The sequence below is a fragment of the Heteronotia binoei genome, chromosome 21, assembly GCF_032191835.1.
Source record: "Heteronotia binoei isolate CCM8104 ecotype False Entrance Well chromosome 21, APGP_CSIRO_Hbin_v1, whole genome shotgun sequence".
NCBI lineage: Eukaryota > Metazoa > Chordata > Lepidosauria > Squamata > Gekkonidae > Heteronotia > Heteronotia binoei.
This window is the reverse complement of record NC_083243.1, coordinates 25,422,226-25,439,607: the sequence shown is the minus strand read 5'-3', so window position 1 is coordinate 25,439,607 and position 17,382 is coordinate 25,422,226. Positions and strand designations below refer to the sequence as shown.

Below are 17,382 nucleotides of genomic sequence, written 5' to 3'. Positions count from 1 at the left end.
TTTATTAAAACGGAGTCCTTTCTCCAGCCCCTCGGGGACTTTCCTTCTTGGAGTTTCCCATTACAGCTCTATTGCACAGGTTTGCGGGCTGAGAGTTCACATAACGGCAAATCGTCTGCCAACCCTTTGCGGCAGCAACAAGTCCAGAATGAAATCACAGCCTAAGCTTAAATGTCAGATGAGAGACGGATGTGTTTGGGATAAAAATAGAAAAGGGCACAGATATATTAGAAAGGAGGCGGGGGGGGGGATCCACTGTGCAGGTGGATTCTCCCGTGGGCAGAGAATATGGCCGCAACCCCTACCCCCCGGCTCCAGCGATTGAGGAGCTCTTCTTTGAGCCATGAGAGCTTGTGGGGCTCGCCAGAGACTGGGCCCACCGCAGAAGAAGGCCGAGCCTGGGTGCTGGTGCTCAGCACTGGGGGCACCATTGGCATGGGGGGCACAGAGTGCGGTGGAGGTGAGTGGACAACTGCTGGAAGCCTGTGGGGAAGAGAGATCCTGGGTAACTTTAACCCTTTGGCAGAATACCCTTGCTTCTAAAGCTAGCAGGTGGTGTTGATCTTGCAGAGAGGACATGACTCAATGTCGTTGCTAAGTGCTGAAATGTGTTCTGAATAGCAGAATGCCTCAGGTTTAGATAACAGGAAGTCCCTGCAATAAAGCATGGTTTATTGTGCAGCTTGGTTTCCCCCTCCCTTTTCTGTTGACTGACCCCACTGGGTTCTATACATCTTCACCAATGTTCCCTCTAAGCTGCAGAGTCTTGTGAGCAAAAATTCTACTTTGTGAGTTACTGGCATTAAAGTGGTGAGCTACTTCACTCTGGGGTTATCCTTCTTGAGCTAAGACAAAAATGTGTGAGCTGGAGGCTAAAAATCTGTCAGCTAGCTCACACCAACACAGCTTAGAGGGAATACTGATCTTCACCCATTCTATAAGAATCCCTGAGAATCCCCCAATACCCTTTCATGTGGGGAGAAATGAGGGACAGGAAATACACTTTTGGAATAATCCTGATTAGCCCTCTCATTCCTAAAAAAATAAATTAGTGTTAGTATTCCACTAACCAGATTCTCTGATGATTCCATTTTCTCTCTTGGGTATGCCTTCTTTCTCCGGGATCTGTCTCTTCCCAAGTTTATCAGTCATTTGCATCGGTCTGTCGAGCAACTGCTCTGATATGGTCCAGACTGATGTTCAGTTTCCACTATGGCCAGTGCAGCTAAAGGCCTGTTTGGTGCAGTGGTTAAGTGTGCAGACTCTAATCTGGGAAAACCAGGTTTGATTCCCCACTCCTCCCTATGCAGCTGCTGGAGTGACCTTGGGCCAGTCACAGTACTCAACAGAGCTGTTCTCTCAAGAACAGTTCCTGAAAGAGCCTTCTCAGTCCCACCTACCTCACAGGGTGTCTGTTGTGGGGAGGGGAAGGGCAGGGAGATTGTAAGGTGACTTCGAGCGAAGACCAGGGTATAAATTCAAACTCCTCTTCCTCCTCTGTCTGGGAAACACTATTCTATGAAAAAGTAAAACCAGGTATTGAGCCAATGGCTTTCTCATTGTATGTTGTTTCCAGGGCTTGCTCCTGAGGCTAATAAATTAGTCAAAGCCTTGAAAAAAATGCCCATGTTACATGATGAAGAGTATGCAAAGGAAACAAAACTCTATGATTCCTGTGAGTTTGCAGACAGCACCTTGGTGCTTCCGTAAGTAAAAGCATCAGCCCTGTGCATGTTGAAGGACTAATTTAGGGTTGCCAGCTCTGGGTGGGGAAATACCTGGAAGATTTGGACAGGTTTGGGGAGGAGAAGCATATCAGCAGGGCATAATGCAATGGAGGCCAGCATCCAAAGTTGCCAGGGAGAACTGATCTCTGTTGCCTGGGGATTTTCTAATTCTGGGAGATCTCTTGGCCTCACCTGGAGGTTGTACAACCAACAAAGAGCAATGCGGATAATGGAGCAGGAATAAAGGTTATTAAACCTCCGCGAAAACCAGCCTCCAATGATATACAGTTATTTACTAAAATTGTCGCATATAAAAATGCTTTTAACATTTCCTGGCATGTTAAATATACGAAAAGAGACACTAAAGGAACATCACCCCTTCACCCAAAGTCACTCAAAAAACAAACTAATGTCCAACTCTAATATCCAATGGGTGCAGGTAGAAATTCCAATGGAGAAGTTTTCCATGGAGACCAACGCTCCAGACGATATTTCTCCGTACAGCAAGGCACAAGAAGTGATACGCTACGCGGTTGTACTTAGCTGTACAAGCTGTACGCAAATAAATAACAGTAACCCTACATGACATACGTCGTGTATGGTTACTGTTATTTATTTGTGTACAGCTTGTCAAAGCAAATACGAAACGGACTAAGTACAACTGCGTAGCGTATCACAACAATTTCAGTAAATAACTTTGTATATTATAATAATAATAATAATAAACTTTTATTTATATCCCGCCCTCCCCGCCGAAGCAGGCTATCTTTGGAGGCTGGTTTTTGCAGAGGTTTAATAACCTTTATTCCCTCACCTGGAGGTTGGCAACTCCAGTGTGAACCTGTCCAAGAATGTAGATGCTTCCAGAGCTGGAGGTGCAACTGTGTGATTACGAGAATGAAGAAGTTGTGTGTATTCAGGTTTGTGTGTTTGTTATTTATTTATGTTTTGCCTTATTCAGTCTATCTAAAAGAAAGAAAAGAATTATCTACAGAATTCTGGAATATTCACCGTTGCTTGATTCCTGTAACATGACAACTGAAGACTGGGCTAAAATTGCCAAAGATCTTGAGGTATCATACTACATAGTCAGGATTCCATCCTGTCCCCTGCCTTTTTGTATTTTATTATGTTTTGTAAAATGTTATCGGTATTTAATATATTGTTTTGTTGGTTTTACTTATCAAATCTTTGATAAATATATTAGAATTTCCTTTTGGCACCCTTAGTACAGCAGGTGTGGTTGTTTAGATTATAAATTTATCCAGTTTTGATCTTTTTTTTTTTTTTAAATTCCATTCTATCGTAAGGGTCATGAAAGTTATACACTATTTTTTTAAAATATTAAATTTTCAACATTTTAATGAACAGAGTCACGATCGAGCCATTTTGTATAGTAATGTGTCTGTTTATTCAAAAGCCAAATTCTTAATTATTATTATTTTTTAAAAGATGGTTTATGTCGGTGTATTTGACTTGCTAGACTTACTACGAACAATACGATGGTTTTGTGATTCTTCATGGGACAGACACGATGGCCTACACAGCTGCTGCTTTATCTTTCATGTGTGAGAACGTTGGTAAAACCATTGTCCTGACAGGATCTCAGGTAACGGGCCCAGTATGCCATGGGTTTGTTTTTCCTGTTACAATGCTTGGTTAGGATCACGATGAGTCCTCCTATAAAACTGCTGCACTCTTCCTCCATGAATTGGAGCTTTGTTTTCCCAGTCTGGAGGCTTAAAATCGTTACATTTTAAAAAGTATATTTTGCTGTCTGTGAGGCATTTTTTCATTTTTTGCTTTCTAGGTTCCTATTTATGAACTGAGGAACGATGGGCGTTCCAACCTGCTGGGGGCGCTGCTGATTGCTGGACAGTTCATCATCCCTGAGGTCTGTTGTATCTTACAGCTTTCTCTTCTCGAAAGGAGAACTAGGTAGGGCTGCCAAGCTCCAAGTGGGGCCTGGAGATCTCCCAGAATTAGAACTGAATTCCTGGTGACAGAGATCAGTCCCCCTGGAGAAAATGGCTGCTTTGGAGAGTGAACTCTATGGCCTTATAGCCCACTGAGGCCCACCATTCCCCAACCCCTTCCTCCCCAGGTTCCAACCCCCCAAAATCTCCAGGATTTCCCAACTCAGAGCTGGCACTTCTATTGCTATGGCTTGTTAAATGAGAAGGAATGGAGTCACAATGCAGGATTTAGTGATACGGTCTGTGGTATACCTTAGGCCTGCTCTACCACGGGGTTGGAGTAGGGTGGCCAGACTCCCCCCCCCCCAATGGAGGAGGGGGTCCACCATTACCAGGTCCTGTCCCCCAGCTGCCAATCAGCTGGCTGGTGGGAGGGATTTGCCAGTAGAAAAAGGAAGGCCTAGGCCACCTTGCTGGCATTGAACAGGAAGTGACATCATCACAGGTGATACTCTTTCAGGTGATACTCTGGTGTTTGGGCAAGAACTCTATGGTAGAAGCTGGTTTTATGATAGAGTTTTTGCCCAAATACCAGAACATCACACTGGCATGATGATGTCACTTCCTGTGAAACACCAGTGATGTGGCCTGGGCCTTTCTTTTCTCCTGGTAAATCCTCCTCCACTCCCAGCCAGTTGCCAGGGGGGGATCTGGCAACCCTAGATTGGAGCCACTGGTTAATTCTCACAAAAGGGAGTGCAGCTTCCTCACTTTTCCCCTCATGCTGCTCCTAAGAGACCCCCAATACAGCATGGAGTAAGTCAGAAGTGGGAGTGGAAAACTAGCACAGCTTTGAGGAAGTTGGCTATAACCTTCCTCCATTAGGTAGTAATTTTTAATTTGAAGGGATATTTTTCTACATAAGGAAGCATTAAAAATGCAACTTTACCTACCTGCATTTTGAGGCTGTACATCTTGTGTCGGACAAGTAAACCAGGCCTAATTATTTGTCCTTTTCAGAGGCAACTGAAGCCCGGGCATTTCTGACATAAGATTATAAGACAGGGATGGGTCAGTTGTTGATCATGTTCTGTGCTGCTTGTTTCACATGATCGCTTGCTTCTTCTTTTTTAAAATAGTGGCTGTATTTATCGTACTATTCGTATATTTGATTTTGTGAGTCACTGCTCATTTCTTCAGGGATCTTCAGGTACCTCACTTCTTCAGGTGGTGAACTCTTGCTCTTTTCTCCTGCTCCAGACAGACTAAAACAGCTCCCCATATTAGTTTATTCAGTGTTATCCTATAGGATGCCTTACAGGTTTAGGTCAGACCAAAAGCTGAAGGCTGAGAAAATAAATGAAGGACAAGTGAAGAATGAAAAGAAGGCCAGCAGCAACTCCAGAAGGGGCTGTCATCCATAGTCACTTCCCTCCTTTCCCACTGCCAGGGCTTTTTTTGTAGCAGGAACTCCTTTGCATTTTAGGCCACACCCCCTGGTGTAGCCAATCCTCCAAGAGCTTACAGGGCTCTTAGTACAGGACCTACTGTTAGCTCTAGGAGGACTGGCTACACCAGGGGGGGTGCGGGTTAAAATGCAAATGAGTTCCTGCCACAAAAAAGCCCTGCCCACTCCACCCTCTAGGAACAAGATTATTTAACGCTCCTTCTCTCTCTTTTCTTAGAGAAGGGTTGGCAAATCTGGATTGGGAAATCCAAAAGATCAGAGTTTTTGCTTTTTTTGAGCAGGAACGCACAGGAACATGGTTCCAGTTGGCTTGGTGTCAGGGGGTGTGGCTTAATATGCAAACGAGTTCAGCCTGGGCTTTTTCTACCAGGAGATTTAGGGGCAGAGCCTGGGCAAGGCAGAGGAGAGAGAAGAGGGACCTCAGCAGGATAGAATGCCACAGAGTCCATTCACCAAAGCAGCAGTTTTCTCCAGGGAAACTGATGCCTCTGTCATCTGGAGATCAGTTGTATTTCTGGAAAATCTCTAGGCCCTACTTTGAGGCTGGCAAGCTCTGCCTGCCCAATAGGACTTCCTGGATTGTCACAAGGAAAGAGGGAGAGAGCGTGCCCTGGGTTCAAGGTGGGAAGTAGGGTGGCATCAGGGGTGAGCTAGTGGCAGAAGGAGCCTCCTAGGGCATCCAAAAATCACTCCTTTGGGATCCAACCCCTCACAATTTTTGACTAATGTTTTAGCATTTGGGCTCCTTCCTTCCATCCTTCCTTGTCAGATGGCAACCCAAAAAAGCCTCCTCAAGGCTATTTTTTTAAATGTTCCATGCAGGTGTGCCTCTATTTTCACCATAAACTGTACCGGGGAAACCGGGTAACCAAGGTGGACACTGGGAGTTTTGATGCCTTTTCCTCACCCAACTTGCCTCCCCTTGCAAATGCTGAAGTGGATATCAAAAGTAAGTGAGATGGTGGACCTCACTGAAAGGACAATTCTTAATTTTTGTGTGGTTTTAGTGTCGGGTAGATTTATCTGAGGCCTTGTCTAGAGTCCTTTTATCTTTTGTTCATTCAGAAAAACTATTTTACCATGTTTTGTCTGAAAGTGGGGAGCAGCAAGTAAAGAATCAATAAAATTGATCAGAACACAACTATAAGCAGAAACAATTCTGTGGCAAATAAGAGACAGAAGAGGGCAGAAGGCTAGTGAAGATACTGTCGCTTTGCTTGTTTCCATGGCGTTTTTTGAGCAGGAATGCACAGGAATGTAGTTCTGGCTGGCTTGGCATCAGGGGGTGTGGCCAAATATGCAAATGAGTTCCTGATGGGCCTTTTCTATAAAAAAGCTGAGTGTAAAACAATGGTGATGTCAGGGGTGTGGCCTAATATGCAAATGAGTTCCTGCAGGGCTTTTTCTACAAAAAAAGGGCCTGCTTGTTCCTCTATCTTCTCCTTTGACACTCCACAGAGTTTAAAGCAGAGGACCCCAACATGAGGCCCGGGGGCACGTTGGTGTGTGTTGATACCTTTTCTTGTGGCTGCCAAATGGCACTAGAAAGTGGGTGGGGCCAGGTGAGCTTTTGCTCAGTTCAGCTTCTGATTGGCCACCGGAGTCCTGATTGACTGTGCAGATTTGTCACAACATTGTCTACGATCTTAAAAGGCTGGGGACTCCTGGTTTAGAGGAACTAAATTTTCTCCATATTTAGGATTTTTAAAAAATTTACTTTTGATAGATTTAGTTTCCCCAAGAGGTTTATTTTTTTTTTTTACATTCAGCCTTTTAGAATATGTATTTCCAATTGGTGGTCTTCTCTCCCCATGCACATCTTTTTCGAGGAGTCAGTCTATTTTATAGTTTTAATCTTAAAACTGAAAAAAAATGAAATAGATTTGCTAGTATTTTATAAATGTTGCAAGTTGCTTTTTGGGACTCTAGTACAAAATAGGATACAGATCTAATAAATTCAACCTAGCAGGCATGTTATCCACAGAAAACCACAGAAGCAGAGTCTCTGAAACCCATTTAATAAGACAAGATTTGAAACTGGACAATAAGAATTTAATAAGACAAGATCTGAACTTCTCAGGAGTCAGCTACTTCTTAAGAGACAGCTATGCACCTGATTTGGTGGCCAACACTGAGAATGCCCTGACCATTTTGGTTACAATACTAATAAATTATGGAAACATCAAATACTCAGCCATTGCAGATCCTTTGTCCTTCTGTGTCCTTAGAAGCTCATGGATTCACAAATCTTGAGCAGCAGATCTTTCTTTCTTTCTTTCTTTCTTTCTTTCTTTCTTTCTTTCTTTCTTTCTTTCTTTCTTTCTTTCTTTCTTTCTTTCTTTCTTTCTTTCTTTCTTTTCTATGAGCTAAAAGGACTGGGACAAATTTTGCGATTGCTAGAGAGTGTTCCTAGGATCCTTATCACTGAACAAAAGAGCCAGGGTTTCTGGAGTATGGGGGTACTTTGTACTAGATCTCAAGGAATGGGAAGGTATATATGAGCAAAAAAAATTGCCTCAAAATTCCTAAATCATAAAGGTCTGCAAAGGAGACCTGAACCATGAGCTTAATCAGAAACCAGCAGGTAATCACAGATGCTCACATGATATGATTGCAGGAAACCCCAGCATTCAATCTGATAAACTGTAGCAATGAGGGGCCAAAACTGATGAGAAAACCTCGTGCAGAAAAGCCCTTTTGTACCTCTGGGTGATCCAGTAGCCTCCACTGAAACTTAACATCTGGAGGCCTTTGCAACTCCTTCCCGTTCAAACAAGGGGTGTTTTGCTCTAATTAGACACTGTGTATGGATTTTTTCTTTTTTCTTTGCAGTGCTGGTACTCTCTGGTACTCCGTAATGTTTCATCTTCCTTCTTCCCCATTTATTTTCTTTCTAACAGTTGACTGGGGAATCGTATGGCGAGCCAATACCATGAAAAAGTTTGAGGTCCACACTGATATGAATAGGAACGTGGGGTTGCTGAGGATCTTCCCAGGGATTACAGCTGCCACCGTGCGTGCCTCCCTCCCCAAATGTGACCTAGGCACATGGCCAAGTTGCAGTCAAGAGCAAAAACGAAATGAAAACAAACAAATAAAAAACAGGGTCCTTGGGTCCCACTCTTCCACTTTTATGTAGTGCTGCTAAAGGAAAATTATGCCTAGTGAGGGCATTGATGCAGACACCTGTGGATCTGTCTAAATTTTTTACAGCATCTATGCCAGTAATCATTTCATCATCTTTTAAAATAAGATTTTACTGAAATATAATTACATTCCAAAAGACAGATGTATTGTAAAGTTTTGAGCAGGCAAATTGAGATCGATTACTGCCTCAAATATAAGAAGATATTGGATTTATATCCCGCCCTCCACTCCGGAGTCTCAGAGCGGCTCACAATCTCCTTTACCTTCCCCTCCCCCACAACAGACGCCCTGTGAGGTGGGTGGGGCTGGAGAGGGCTGTCCCAGCAGCTGCCCTTTCAAGGACAACTTTTGCCAGAGCTATGGGTGACCCAAGGCCATTCCAGCAGGTGCTGCTGAAGGAAAATTTCTATAATTTCCAGAAGGTCATCTTAAAGGATAGAGGTTCACAAGTTTCAAATATCTTTATACATACCAGTGCAGGGCTGGTGCTAGGGTTTTTGATGCCCTAGCTGAGCTGCCCACCAGTCCCCCCCCCCAAAAAAACAACAACAAAAAAACCCAGAATTGTAGGAGAAATGAAGAAACTTGAAACTAATTACACTTTTAATTACAATTTTTTTATGTTAAATTTTAATTTTTTTTAGAAAAATTGTGAGATTAAGCAATAAAAATTGTGAGAATACTACTTGAGCCTTTTAGTTGGAGGTGCCAGGGACAAGACCTTGTGCATGCGAGAGGGATGCTCTACCACTGAGCTATGGCTCCCACCCCAGGGCTCTGTTCAAGTAGACTAGGAAGGATGAGTGGCAGCAGACAACTTCATCAGGAGCCAGTTTTTAGAATCTGTAATTGGTTTTTCTTCAGCTTTTACAATTGGTTCATTTATCCTTGCTGGGCTCCAATGAGCCCACTGCATAGGCGCCGTTTTGCAAAACCAGCGGGGCAGCGTCTGCACTCCATGGACCCTGCTTTCCATTGGGGAAGGCAGACTCCAAGGAGTGCACACGCTGCTCATGAGGAAAGGGCGCCGCTAAACCAGATGGTACCTTAGGCGGCCGTCTACTTGGCCTACTCCCACGCATTGGCCATTTACTAGTGGCTTTGAAAATCTTGATGAAAAACCAACAAATAGATTACTTACTAAACTGTTACATCAACCACTGGTAAAGGCTGTAATAATCCATAGACATTCCCAGGAGTTTAGTTTCTGTACAGATAGGGTCCACCTCAAACTATATTGGATGCATCATTTCATCATCTTGAAGAAGTGTTGGGAAACTCCAAATAACATTGAGATTTGTCCACTTTTAATGTGAGCAGAATTTCTCTGGTTGGCACTGTTTTCCGTTCATGTGTGCCTGTGCCTGTGCCTGTGCTCTTCACTTCATCATCTGCACTGCATCGCCTTTCCCTAAAATCCAGATTTCTCAATGACCTGGGCACTTTCCAGACTGCCTTAAAGTTCCATTTTCATTTCCTGATGTTACCATTTTTTCCCTTGGGTTAGACAACTTTGTAAACATCCCACTACTGTCCCAGTTCTTCTCCATTTCAACCCCTTCCCATTCCCTTTAAAACTGGTTTCTCCTGCACTTTTTATTTTCATTGTGAAATTAATTTACAAGAAAGTCTTGTCCTCAAAATCTGAACATTTCCCCCCCTGCCTTGAAGATTGTTGCCCAAACCCCTAAAAAGGGTGGATTTGGGTGAGTTTTTTTTAAAAAAAATTGCATGCCAGCAGCAAAACATTTTAGTGTTGGAAACAGGGATCGTTTTGTAGAAAAATAGGTGGTGGAGCTCAACCAGGGATTGTTATGCAGCTGCACCTACTATTCAATGGACAAGGTAGGTGGGGAGGAGGTGGAACTCTTAGAAAGGTTCAGGAGCTGTGCTCCTGTGAGCTCCCGCTGAATCTGAGGCCTGGTTGGAAGGCACCTGAAACAAGCAATCATCCCCATTAGGAGGGCTGGCACCAACAACCAATCTTTGCCCTCTTTATTTAATTCAAACTCCGGAGCAAATTATCGCATGTCCCTGGGTGCAATCTTCAAATACATCTTAGTATCACTCTTTAGTCTTTCTCAGCAAGATCGGGTAAATCTGATGAGCATATGTAGCGCAGATGGTTTGAAGGTGTAGGGTCAAATTAAAAGGCATGCCTGGCTAGGCAACTCAGTTAATCCTCACTGAAACCACTGATAATCACAGATTCTTATTCAATAGCAAAAAAAAACCCCTTGGAGCCATTTCATCAGAAGAGGGGCAGAATATCTTCAGATGCAAAGGGGGAAAAGGGAACCTACTGTGAGTGGAAAGGGGAATCCAGAACTTCCTTCAGTGTGATCATCTCCTGTTTGCAGTGCCTCAGCGCACGTGAACAACAAACACATGCAAAAAAAGCATGATAGCCTGCTCACTGGAAAGGCAGCTACTGTCTTGAAAACGCCCTGGAATCCTACAGGGACCATCTGCGCACAAACACCTTGCTACTGACTTATGATTCGTCTCCAGACTAAGGAGGAAGAGTGACTTAATTTGTAGAAAGGCAAATTGTTTAAGCTACTAGGTGGAGGCTTCAAACTTTGCTCAATGGAGTGGGAAGATAGGGGTAAGATCCACCACGCTATATACACATTGGTGGAAAGTGGTGTTAAGTAACGGATGACTTTTGGCAACCCTGGAGGGGTTGGTGTAGTGGTTAAGTGCTGGTGTAGTGGTTAAGTGCGCAGACTCTTATCTGGGAGAATTGGGTTTGATTCCCCACTCCTCCACTTGCAGCTGCTGGAATGGCCTTGGGTCAGCCATAGCTCTTGTAGGAGTTGTCCTCGAAAGGGCAGCTGCTGTAAGAGCTCTCTTAGCCCCACCCACCTCACAGGGTGTCTGTTGTGGGTAGGGGGAAGGTAAAAGAGATTGTGACCACTCTGAGATTCAGAGTATAGAGCGGGATATAAATCCAATATCATCTTCTTCTCAAGGTAAGAGACACAGGGCTGGTCCTGCCATTTGGCAAACTAGGTGATTGCGTAGGGCGCTGGCCTTCTGGGGGGCACCAAATTGGGTGCCCCCAAAGTAACTTGGGGATCCTAGGCGCCAGAAGTTAACCATGCCTAGGATGCCAGACAGTTTAGAGCTGGCCCTGGAGAGACAAACAGAGGTGGTTTTCCATTGCTGGCCTCTGTGTGGCATCCCTGGGCTTGCTTGGTGGTCTCCCATTCAAGCATTAACTGGGGCCAGTCCTGCTTAGCTTCCTAAATCTAACGAGACTGGGCTAGCCTGCGCCATCCAGGTCAGGCCAGATACACATTAGCTGTATTTTTTTGCAAAACATTTTTGAAGATTCCTTAATGTGAGTTTTATTTTTCATGCCCCTGTTTCTTATCTCCATCTGAACAGGTGAAGGCATTTCTTCAGCCGCCAATGGAAGGGATCGTCCTGGAAACTTATGGCTGTGGAAATGCTCCAAACAACCGCCCTGATTTGCTGGAAGAGTTGAGGCAGGCCACAGAGAGGAATGTGGTGATCCTTAATTGCACTCAGTGTCTGCGGGGTTCTGTGGCGTTGACCTATGCAACTGGACAGGTACCGGGAATAAAGAACTGAAGCTGCGCAACTGGGGGAGGGGAACACATCGTTCTCCTGTCTTTTGTACTGGTGGAGCTGGCACTTGCAAAAGAGGGAGGGGAGTACCATTTTGGCCTGCTTCGCCCGCCTCACCATGGCCCCCTTCCCAACTTGCATGGCAGTTCCTTAACCAAAGGAATTGACTTTCCCAGGGCTGGGGTGCATTAGAGTTGCCAGGTTGTTAGGTACTGGACTTGATGTTTGGCAGGTAGTTTTTGCGTGGGCTACTGTGGGAACGCTTGGGACTCTGGGATACCTGATGAGTTTGGAACCAATGAACAGTTACGGCGCGAAGCTTGACTGCCATGATTTGGTATACAGGGCTCTTTTTCTAGCAGGAGCTCCTCTGCATACTAGGCCACACCCCACTGATGTAGCCAGTCATCCTGGAGCTTACAGTAGGCCCTATATTAAGATTCCTCTAAGAGAGCCAGTTTGGTGCAGTGTTAAGTACGTGGACTCTTATCTGGGAGAACCAGGTTTGATTCCCCACTCCTCCACTTGCACCTGCTGGAATGGCCTTGGGTCAGCCATAGCTCTGGCAGAGGTTGTCCTTGAAAGGGCAGCTGCTGTGAGAGTCCTCTCAGCTCCACCCACCTCACAGGGTGTTGTTGAGGGGGAGGGAGATAAAGGAGATTGTGAGCCGCTCTGAGACTCTTGAGTGGAGGGCAGAATATAAATCCAATGTCTTCTTCTTCTCTTGGAGTTGGCTACATCAGGGGTGTGTGGCCTAATATGCAGAGGAGCTCCTGCTAGAAAAAGAGCCCTGGGTATGGGGATCTGGGGGGTGGTTCTTGGTGCACGTATATAAGCGGGGTCAGAGCCCTGCCATGTTGTCTTAGTATGTAGTTCTCAATAAAGTATGGCTCCTGTTTTACTCAGATGCATTGAACCCAGTATTTAACGCAGGTCCTCTCTGGCCACTGGCAAGAGATAGGAGGTAGGACTGCCAGATCTAGTTGGGAAGCTCCTGGAGATTTGGGGATGGAACCTGAGGAGAACAGTCTGGGACCTCAGTGGGGTACAGTGCCAGAGTCCACACACAAAAGCATCCATTTTCTCCAAGGCAACTTATTGTAAAGTGAGTTCAGCCAGCTCTGAATTAATCAAGAACACTTTATTGCAAGAGGAAACACAGGCTCAGGGAGAACTATATACAGTCTGGCCATGGCTAGCCATGCCCCCCTAGCAGGCAACAGTTACTCCTATTGGCTCACTCCAGAATCCTTCATTCGCATCTGTTTGTTACAAGTTGTTACATGCTGACTGGCCAATTCTTGCAGGCTTCAGGATCCTGGTTTGCAAAGAGTGCCTGCCTTAAACTCAGGCCTACTAACAGTGAGCACAGCAAATACATAACACAGCAAATATATAACACAACTTATCTCTGTAGTCTGGAGATGAGCTGTAATTCTGGGGGTCCCACCTAGAGGCTGGCATCCCGAGGACTGCTGTGGTGAGGGACCATAGGAAAGATTCAGCCCCTTTTGTGTGTGGGAGACATAGCAATCTTTGTGCTTTGTTGTTGGGTCTGACTGAAGAGGGGTTCTTCCAGATCATCCTTAGGTATATAACCATGGCTACTGTATTGTCTCTATTTCACGTGTACCCAACCATGTTAATCATCTTACCTATACTGTAGCTCTCTGTTATGTATGTGGACTCAAGGGAAGACTTTGGGTGTTTCCGCCTGGCTCATTGGAGCCACACGGACTGAGCTTGGGGACTTGGGAACAAAGAGCTGTAGGATTCAAATCCCTGCATCCCAGGACCAATCACAAGCCCCCACTGGTTTGAATGACCCAATAACGTGCTTGCGCGGGAATTCAGACATGTATATAAGTTCGGCCCATGGGCCCCAACACCAGTCTTGTACTGTGACCTTTTACTGTGTGATTCCTATTAAAGAGCTTGTTATCACTTACTCTGAGACTCTGCCATGCATAGAACCCGCTATATTAGACTCTCATTTGTTGTTGCTTCTAGGATCTTGCACAAGTTGGAGTAATTTCAGGAGGCGACATGATGCCTGAAGCATCCTTAGCAAAACTGTCTTACGTGCTCGGAAAGAAGCATCTTAGTTGGAAGGAGAAGAAGAAGGTCAACAATACATTATCAATTTATTTCTTCTCTTTTGATTTTGACTTCATCGTCCTGAAAATGCTGCAACTTGGGTTTCATGGAAAATGTATTTATTTCCTAAAACATTTACACACCATCTTTTCCTCATGGCTAACAATAATGAGGCAATTAAACCAAAAATAAAATGGCAAACCCCAATGAACTGGATTGTTGGCTTGCAAGATCAAGTCAGGGCTTTTCTTGTAGCAGGAACTCCTTTGCATATTAGGCCACACCCTCCTGATGTAGCCAATCCACCAGGAGCTTGCAGTTGGCCCTGTACTAAGAGCCCCGTAAGCTCTTGGAGGATTGGCTGCAACAGGGGGTGTGGTCGAATATGCAAATAAGTCCCTGTTACAAAAAAAAGCCCTGATACTCAAGGCTTTCTTGAGCAGGAACACACAGGAATGCAGTTCTGGCTGGCTTGGTGTCAGAGGGTGTGGCCTGATATGCAAATGAATTCCTGCTGGGCTTTTTCTACAGAAAAGCCCTATGTGAAGCAATGGTGACATCAGGGGTGTGGTCTTATATGCAAATGAGTCCCTGCTGGGCCTTTTCTACCAAAAAAGCCCTGCTGATACTTGTCAAAGGAAGATAGAATCAGGACTCTAGGGATGCCCATATATATATGACTTTTAAAGTCAGGACCATGTCGGGACAGGAGCCATGCAGCAGAATGATCTCAGGGGACCTGGTATATAGTTCTCTGATAACATTCATACAGCGATGGAGAAAAGGGCAGATTCATTGTCTGAATTCATTAGAAAACACACCTGCAATGCCAATATAGAAAAATGTGCCCCATACAGGGCGGGCCCTAGGGTGCATGGTGCCCCAGGCAGACTCATGGCCCGCTGCCTCCCTCAGGGTGGAGGAAGATGCAAAATACACCTAGCCGGGATGGAACCTGACGTAACTGGCCGTCCATCTGTTTATATAAAATGATATGTTATTGGTTTTAAGCTGCATTGTTTTTATGAATTGAAATGTATTGGTTTTAATGTTTAAATGTGAAGTATTTAATTGTTTATATTTAAATTGTTAAATTGTTATTGTTGGAAGCCGCCCTGAGCCACTCGTGGGAAGGGCGGGATACAAATCCCGAATAAATAAATAAATAAATAAATAAATAAATAAAAAATAGGGATTTGTCTAGGGCATGGAGAGGGGGAAAGGGCCAATTTGGCGTCCCCCGCCCTGCTGGTGCCCTAGGCAAATGCCTAATTTGCCTAGTGGGCGAGCTGGCCCTGGCCCCATTTAGAACACTCTGAACAGTTCCAGTTGCCCCATCTCAGAAGGATAGCAAAGAACAGGAAAAGGCACAGAAAAGGCAGGGGCAAATTAGGAAGGTCAAATGGTCCAGGAGCATGGGGCTAGTCCATTTGGACTCAAACAGTGCAGGAAACATCCAAGCAAAGGCCGATTGCTCTTGTTGCTGAGCAAGTCCTTCTGCACAGAAAGAGTTAATGAAGGTCCCTTCCAACTGAACTAGCTTCTGACTTCGCTGGATAACTGTATTCTGTTGATAGATTAATTTTAAAGGAGGTGGATAATTCAGTGAACTTTTGCAAAGCCTCAGTAGAAGAACATCAGCAGCGTACAAATTAGTAAGTTGTACGCTGGGGTTATTAACACAAGGCTTAAGGGAAATTATTTCTTCTCCTGATTTTTTAAAAAATGTATATTTTGTTTATTTGTTTTTCCCTCAGATGCTGGCTGACAATCTTAGGGGAGAAATGTCCTCCACGCTCACAGGAGCCCAAAGCTCCTTAAAAAATAGCCACTTCATTAAAGTAATCACCAAGTTTTTAAGTCTTAACTGCAAAGAGGTAAATAGATCGTGTGGACTTATGCAAGCATAAGTCTGGTTGTCAAACCAGGCAATTCCAATAGTGGCGGAATCACTGGTCTCGGATTCATTGGAAGCCCACAGGAGCAGAGCTCCTGAACCTTTCTGACAGCCCCACCTCCTTCTTCCCATTTTGTCCATTGAATAGCAGGTACAGCTGCATAACAATCCCTGGATGAGCTCCACCACCTTTTCCCCTACAAAATGACCCCTGTGGATGAGCAACTTGGTTAGCCCAACAAAGCAAGTTCGGGAGAGCTTGGGAGCTAAGCAGGATCAGCCATGGTCAGTACTTGGATGGGAGCAGGGCTTTTTTTGTAGCAGGAACTCCTTTGCATATTAGGCCACGCACCCCTGATGTAGCTAATCTTCCTGTAGCGTACAGTAGGCCCTGTACTAAGAGCCCTGTAAGCTCTTGGAGGATTGGCTGCATCAGGGAGGTGTGGCCTAATATGCAAAGGAGTTCCTGCTACAAAAAAAGCCCTGGATGGAAGACCACCAAAGAAGACACAAAGGAAGGCAATAGCAAGCCACCTCTGCTCCTCTTTCCTGGAATGCCTTGTGGATGGGGCCACCGTGAGATGATTGCTCCTCAATGGCATGTTCTTCTAATTTTGGATGGGCTTGGATTTGTTTGGACTGGTATGTGGAGAATTTATTCACTGTTGGAGTAGGTCAAGATGGATAGCTGTGTTAGTATGTCTATAGTAGTAGAAAAGAGTGGGAGTCCAGCGTACATATGTGCTTGCATACAGCTCACAACAACTCAAGCGAGTTATTAATGGCATACAACCCATGCTGGATAGTAATAGTGACACCTCCCTCACACAGGCACTGGGGCTCCGACCTTTTCTTGCTTCCGGACAGCCTTCTAACCTAAAACAACTTCTCACCCACAATGATAAACTACTTAACAGTAACATGGACTCTGGCACCAAGACCTGCTGCAAACCAATATGCCAACGTTGCCTTCTAGATCCTAGTAACACCATCAGTGGATTCAGCAACATCAGCCATACCATCTCAGGTTCCTACTCCTGCTCATCCTCTATTGTGATTTATGCCATCTGCTGTCATTAATGTCTTTCCACCCTCTACAATGGACAAACAGGCCAGTCTCTATGGCGATGAATATATGGACAGGAGTCTGGCATTAGAAATCACAACATTCAAAAATCTTCCAGGACATTCAGTTGCTGACCTAAGAATAGCAGTTTTCTTACAAAGTAATTTCAAAGGGAGATTAGAGAGGCTCTGAACTGCAATTGATAATGAAGATCAAGACAATGCATCCTCCTGGACTGAATCAAGACCTGGGTTTCCTGTCTCATGACTAATGCTGATTTCTGCACACCTACTACCTCTCTGCATATCACATCTAAGCCAATCATGCCCGCTATTGTCATTCACCTGCTATTTTTATTCGGCATCTGAACACTTTGCTTTCCAATGTATAGGACAAATGGACTCACATTCTTGCTGTATCTGAAGAAGTCAGAAGCAACTCCCGAAAGCTCATCTCCAGATCCAAAT

The 17,382-nt window shown here is 44.7% G+C and overlaps 1 protein-coding gene across 1 annotated transcript in view; it reads left to right on the top strand.

The window, feature by feature from the left end:
- Nucleotides 1–288: 288 nt before the first annotated feature.
- Nucleotides 289–17,382, top strand: part of LOC132589041 (60 kDa lysophospholipase-like) — a 35,909-nt gene continuing 18,815 nt past the window's right edge. Inside the window, exons 1-10 of the mRNA XM_060261585.1 lie at nt 289–460; nt 1,577–1,706; nt 2,689–2,800; nt 3,211–3,336; nt 3,538–3,621; nt 5,934–6,060; nt 8,012–8,124; nt 11,652–11,837; nt 13,866–13,979; nt 15,710–15,829. Of these exons, the coding sequence (XP_060117568.1) occupies nt 289–460; nt 1,577–1,706; nt 2,689–2,800; nt 3,211–3,336; nt 3,538–3,621; nt 5,934–6,060; nt 8,012–8,124; nt 11,652–11,837; nt 13,866–13,979; nt 15,710–15,829 (1,284 nt within the window). The remainder of the gene's footprint in view (nt 461–1,576; nt 1,707–2,688; nt 2,801–3,210; nt 3,337–3,537; nt 3,622–5,933; nt 6,061–8,011; nt 8,125–11,651; nt 11,838–13,865; nt 13,980–15,709; nt 15,830–17,382) is intronic.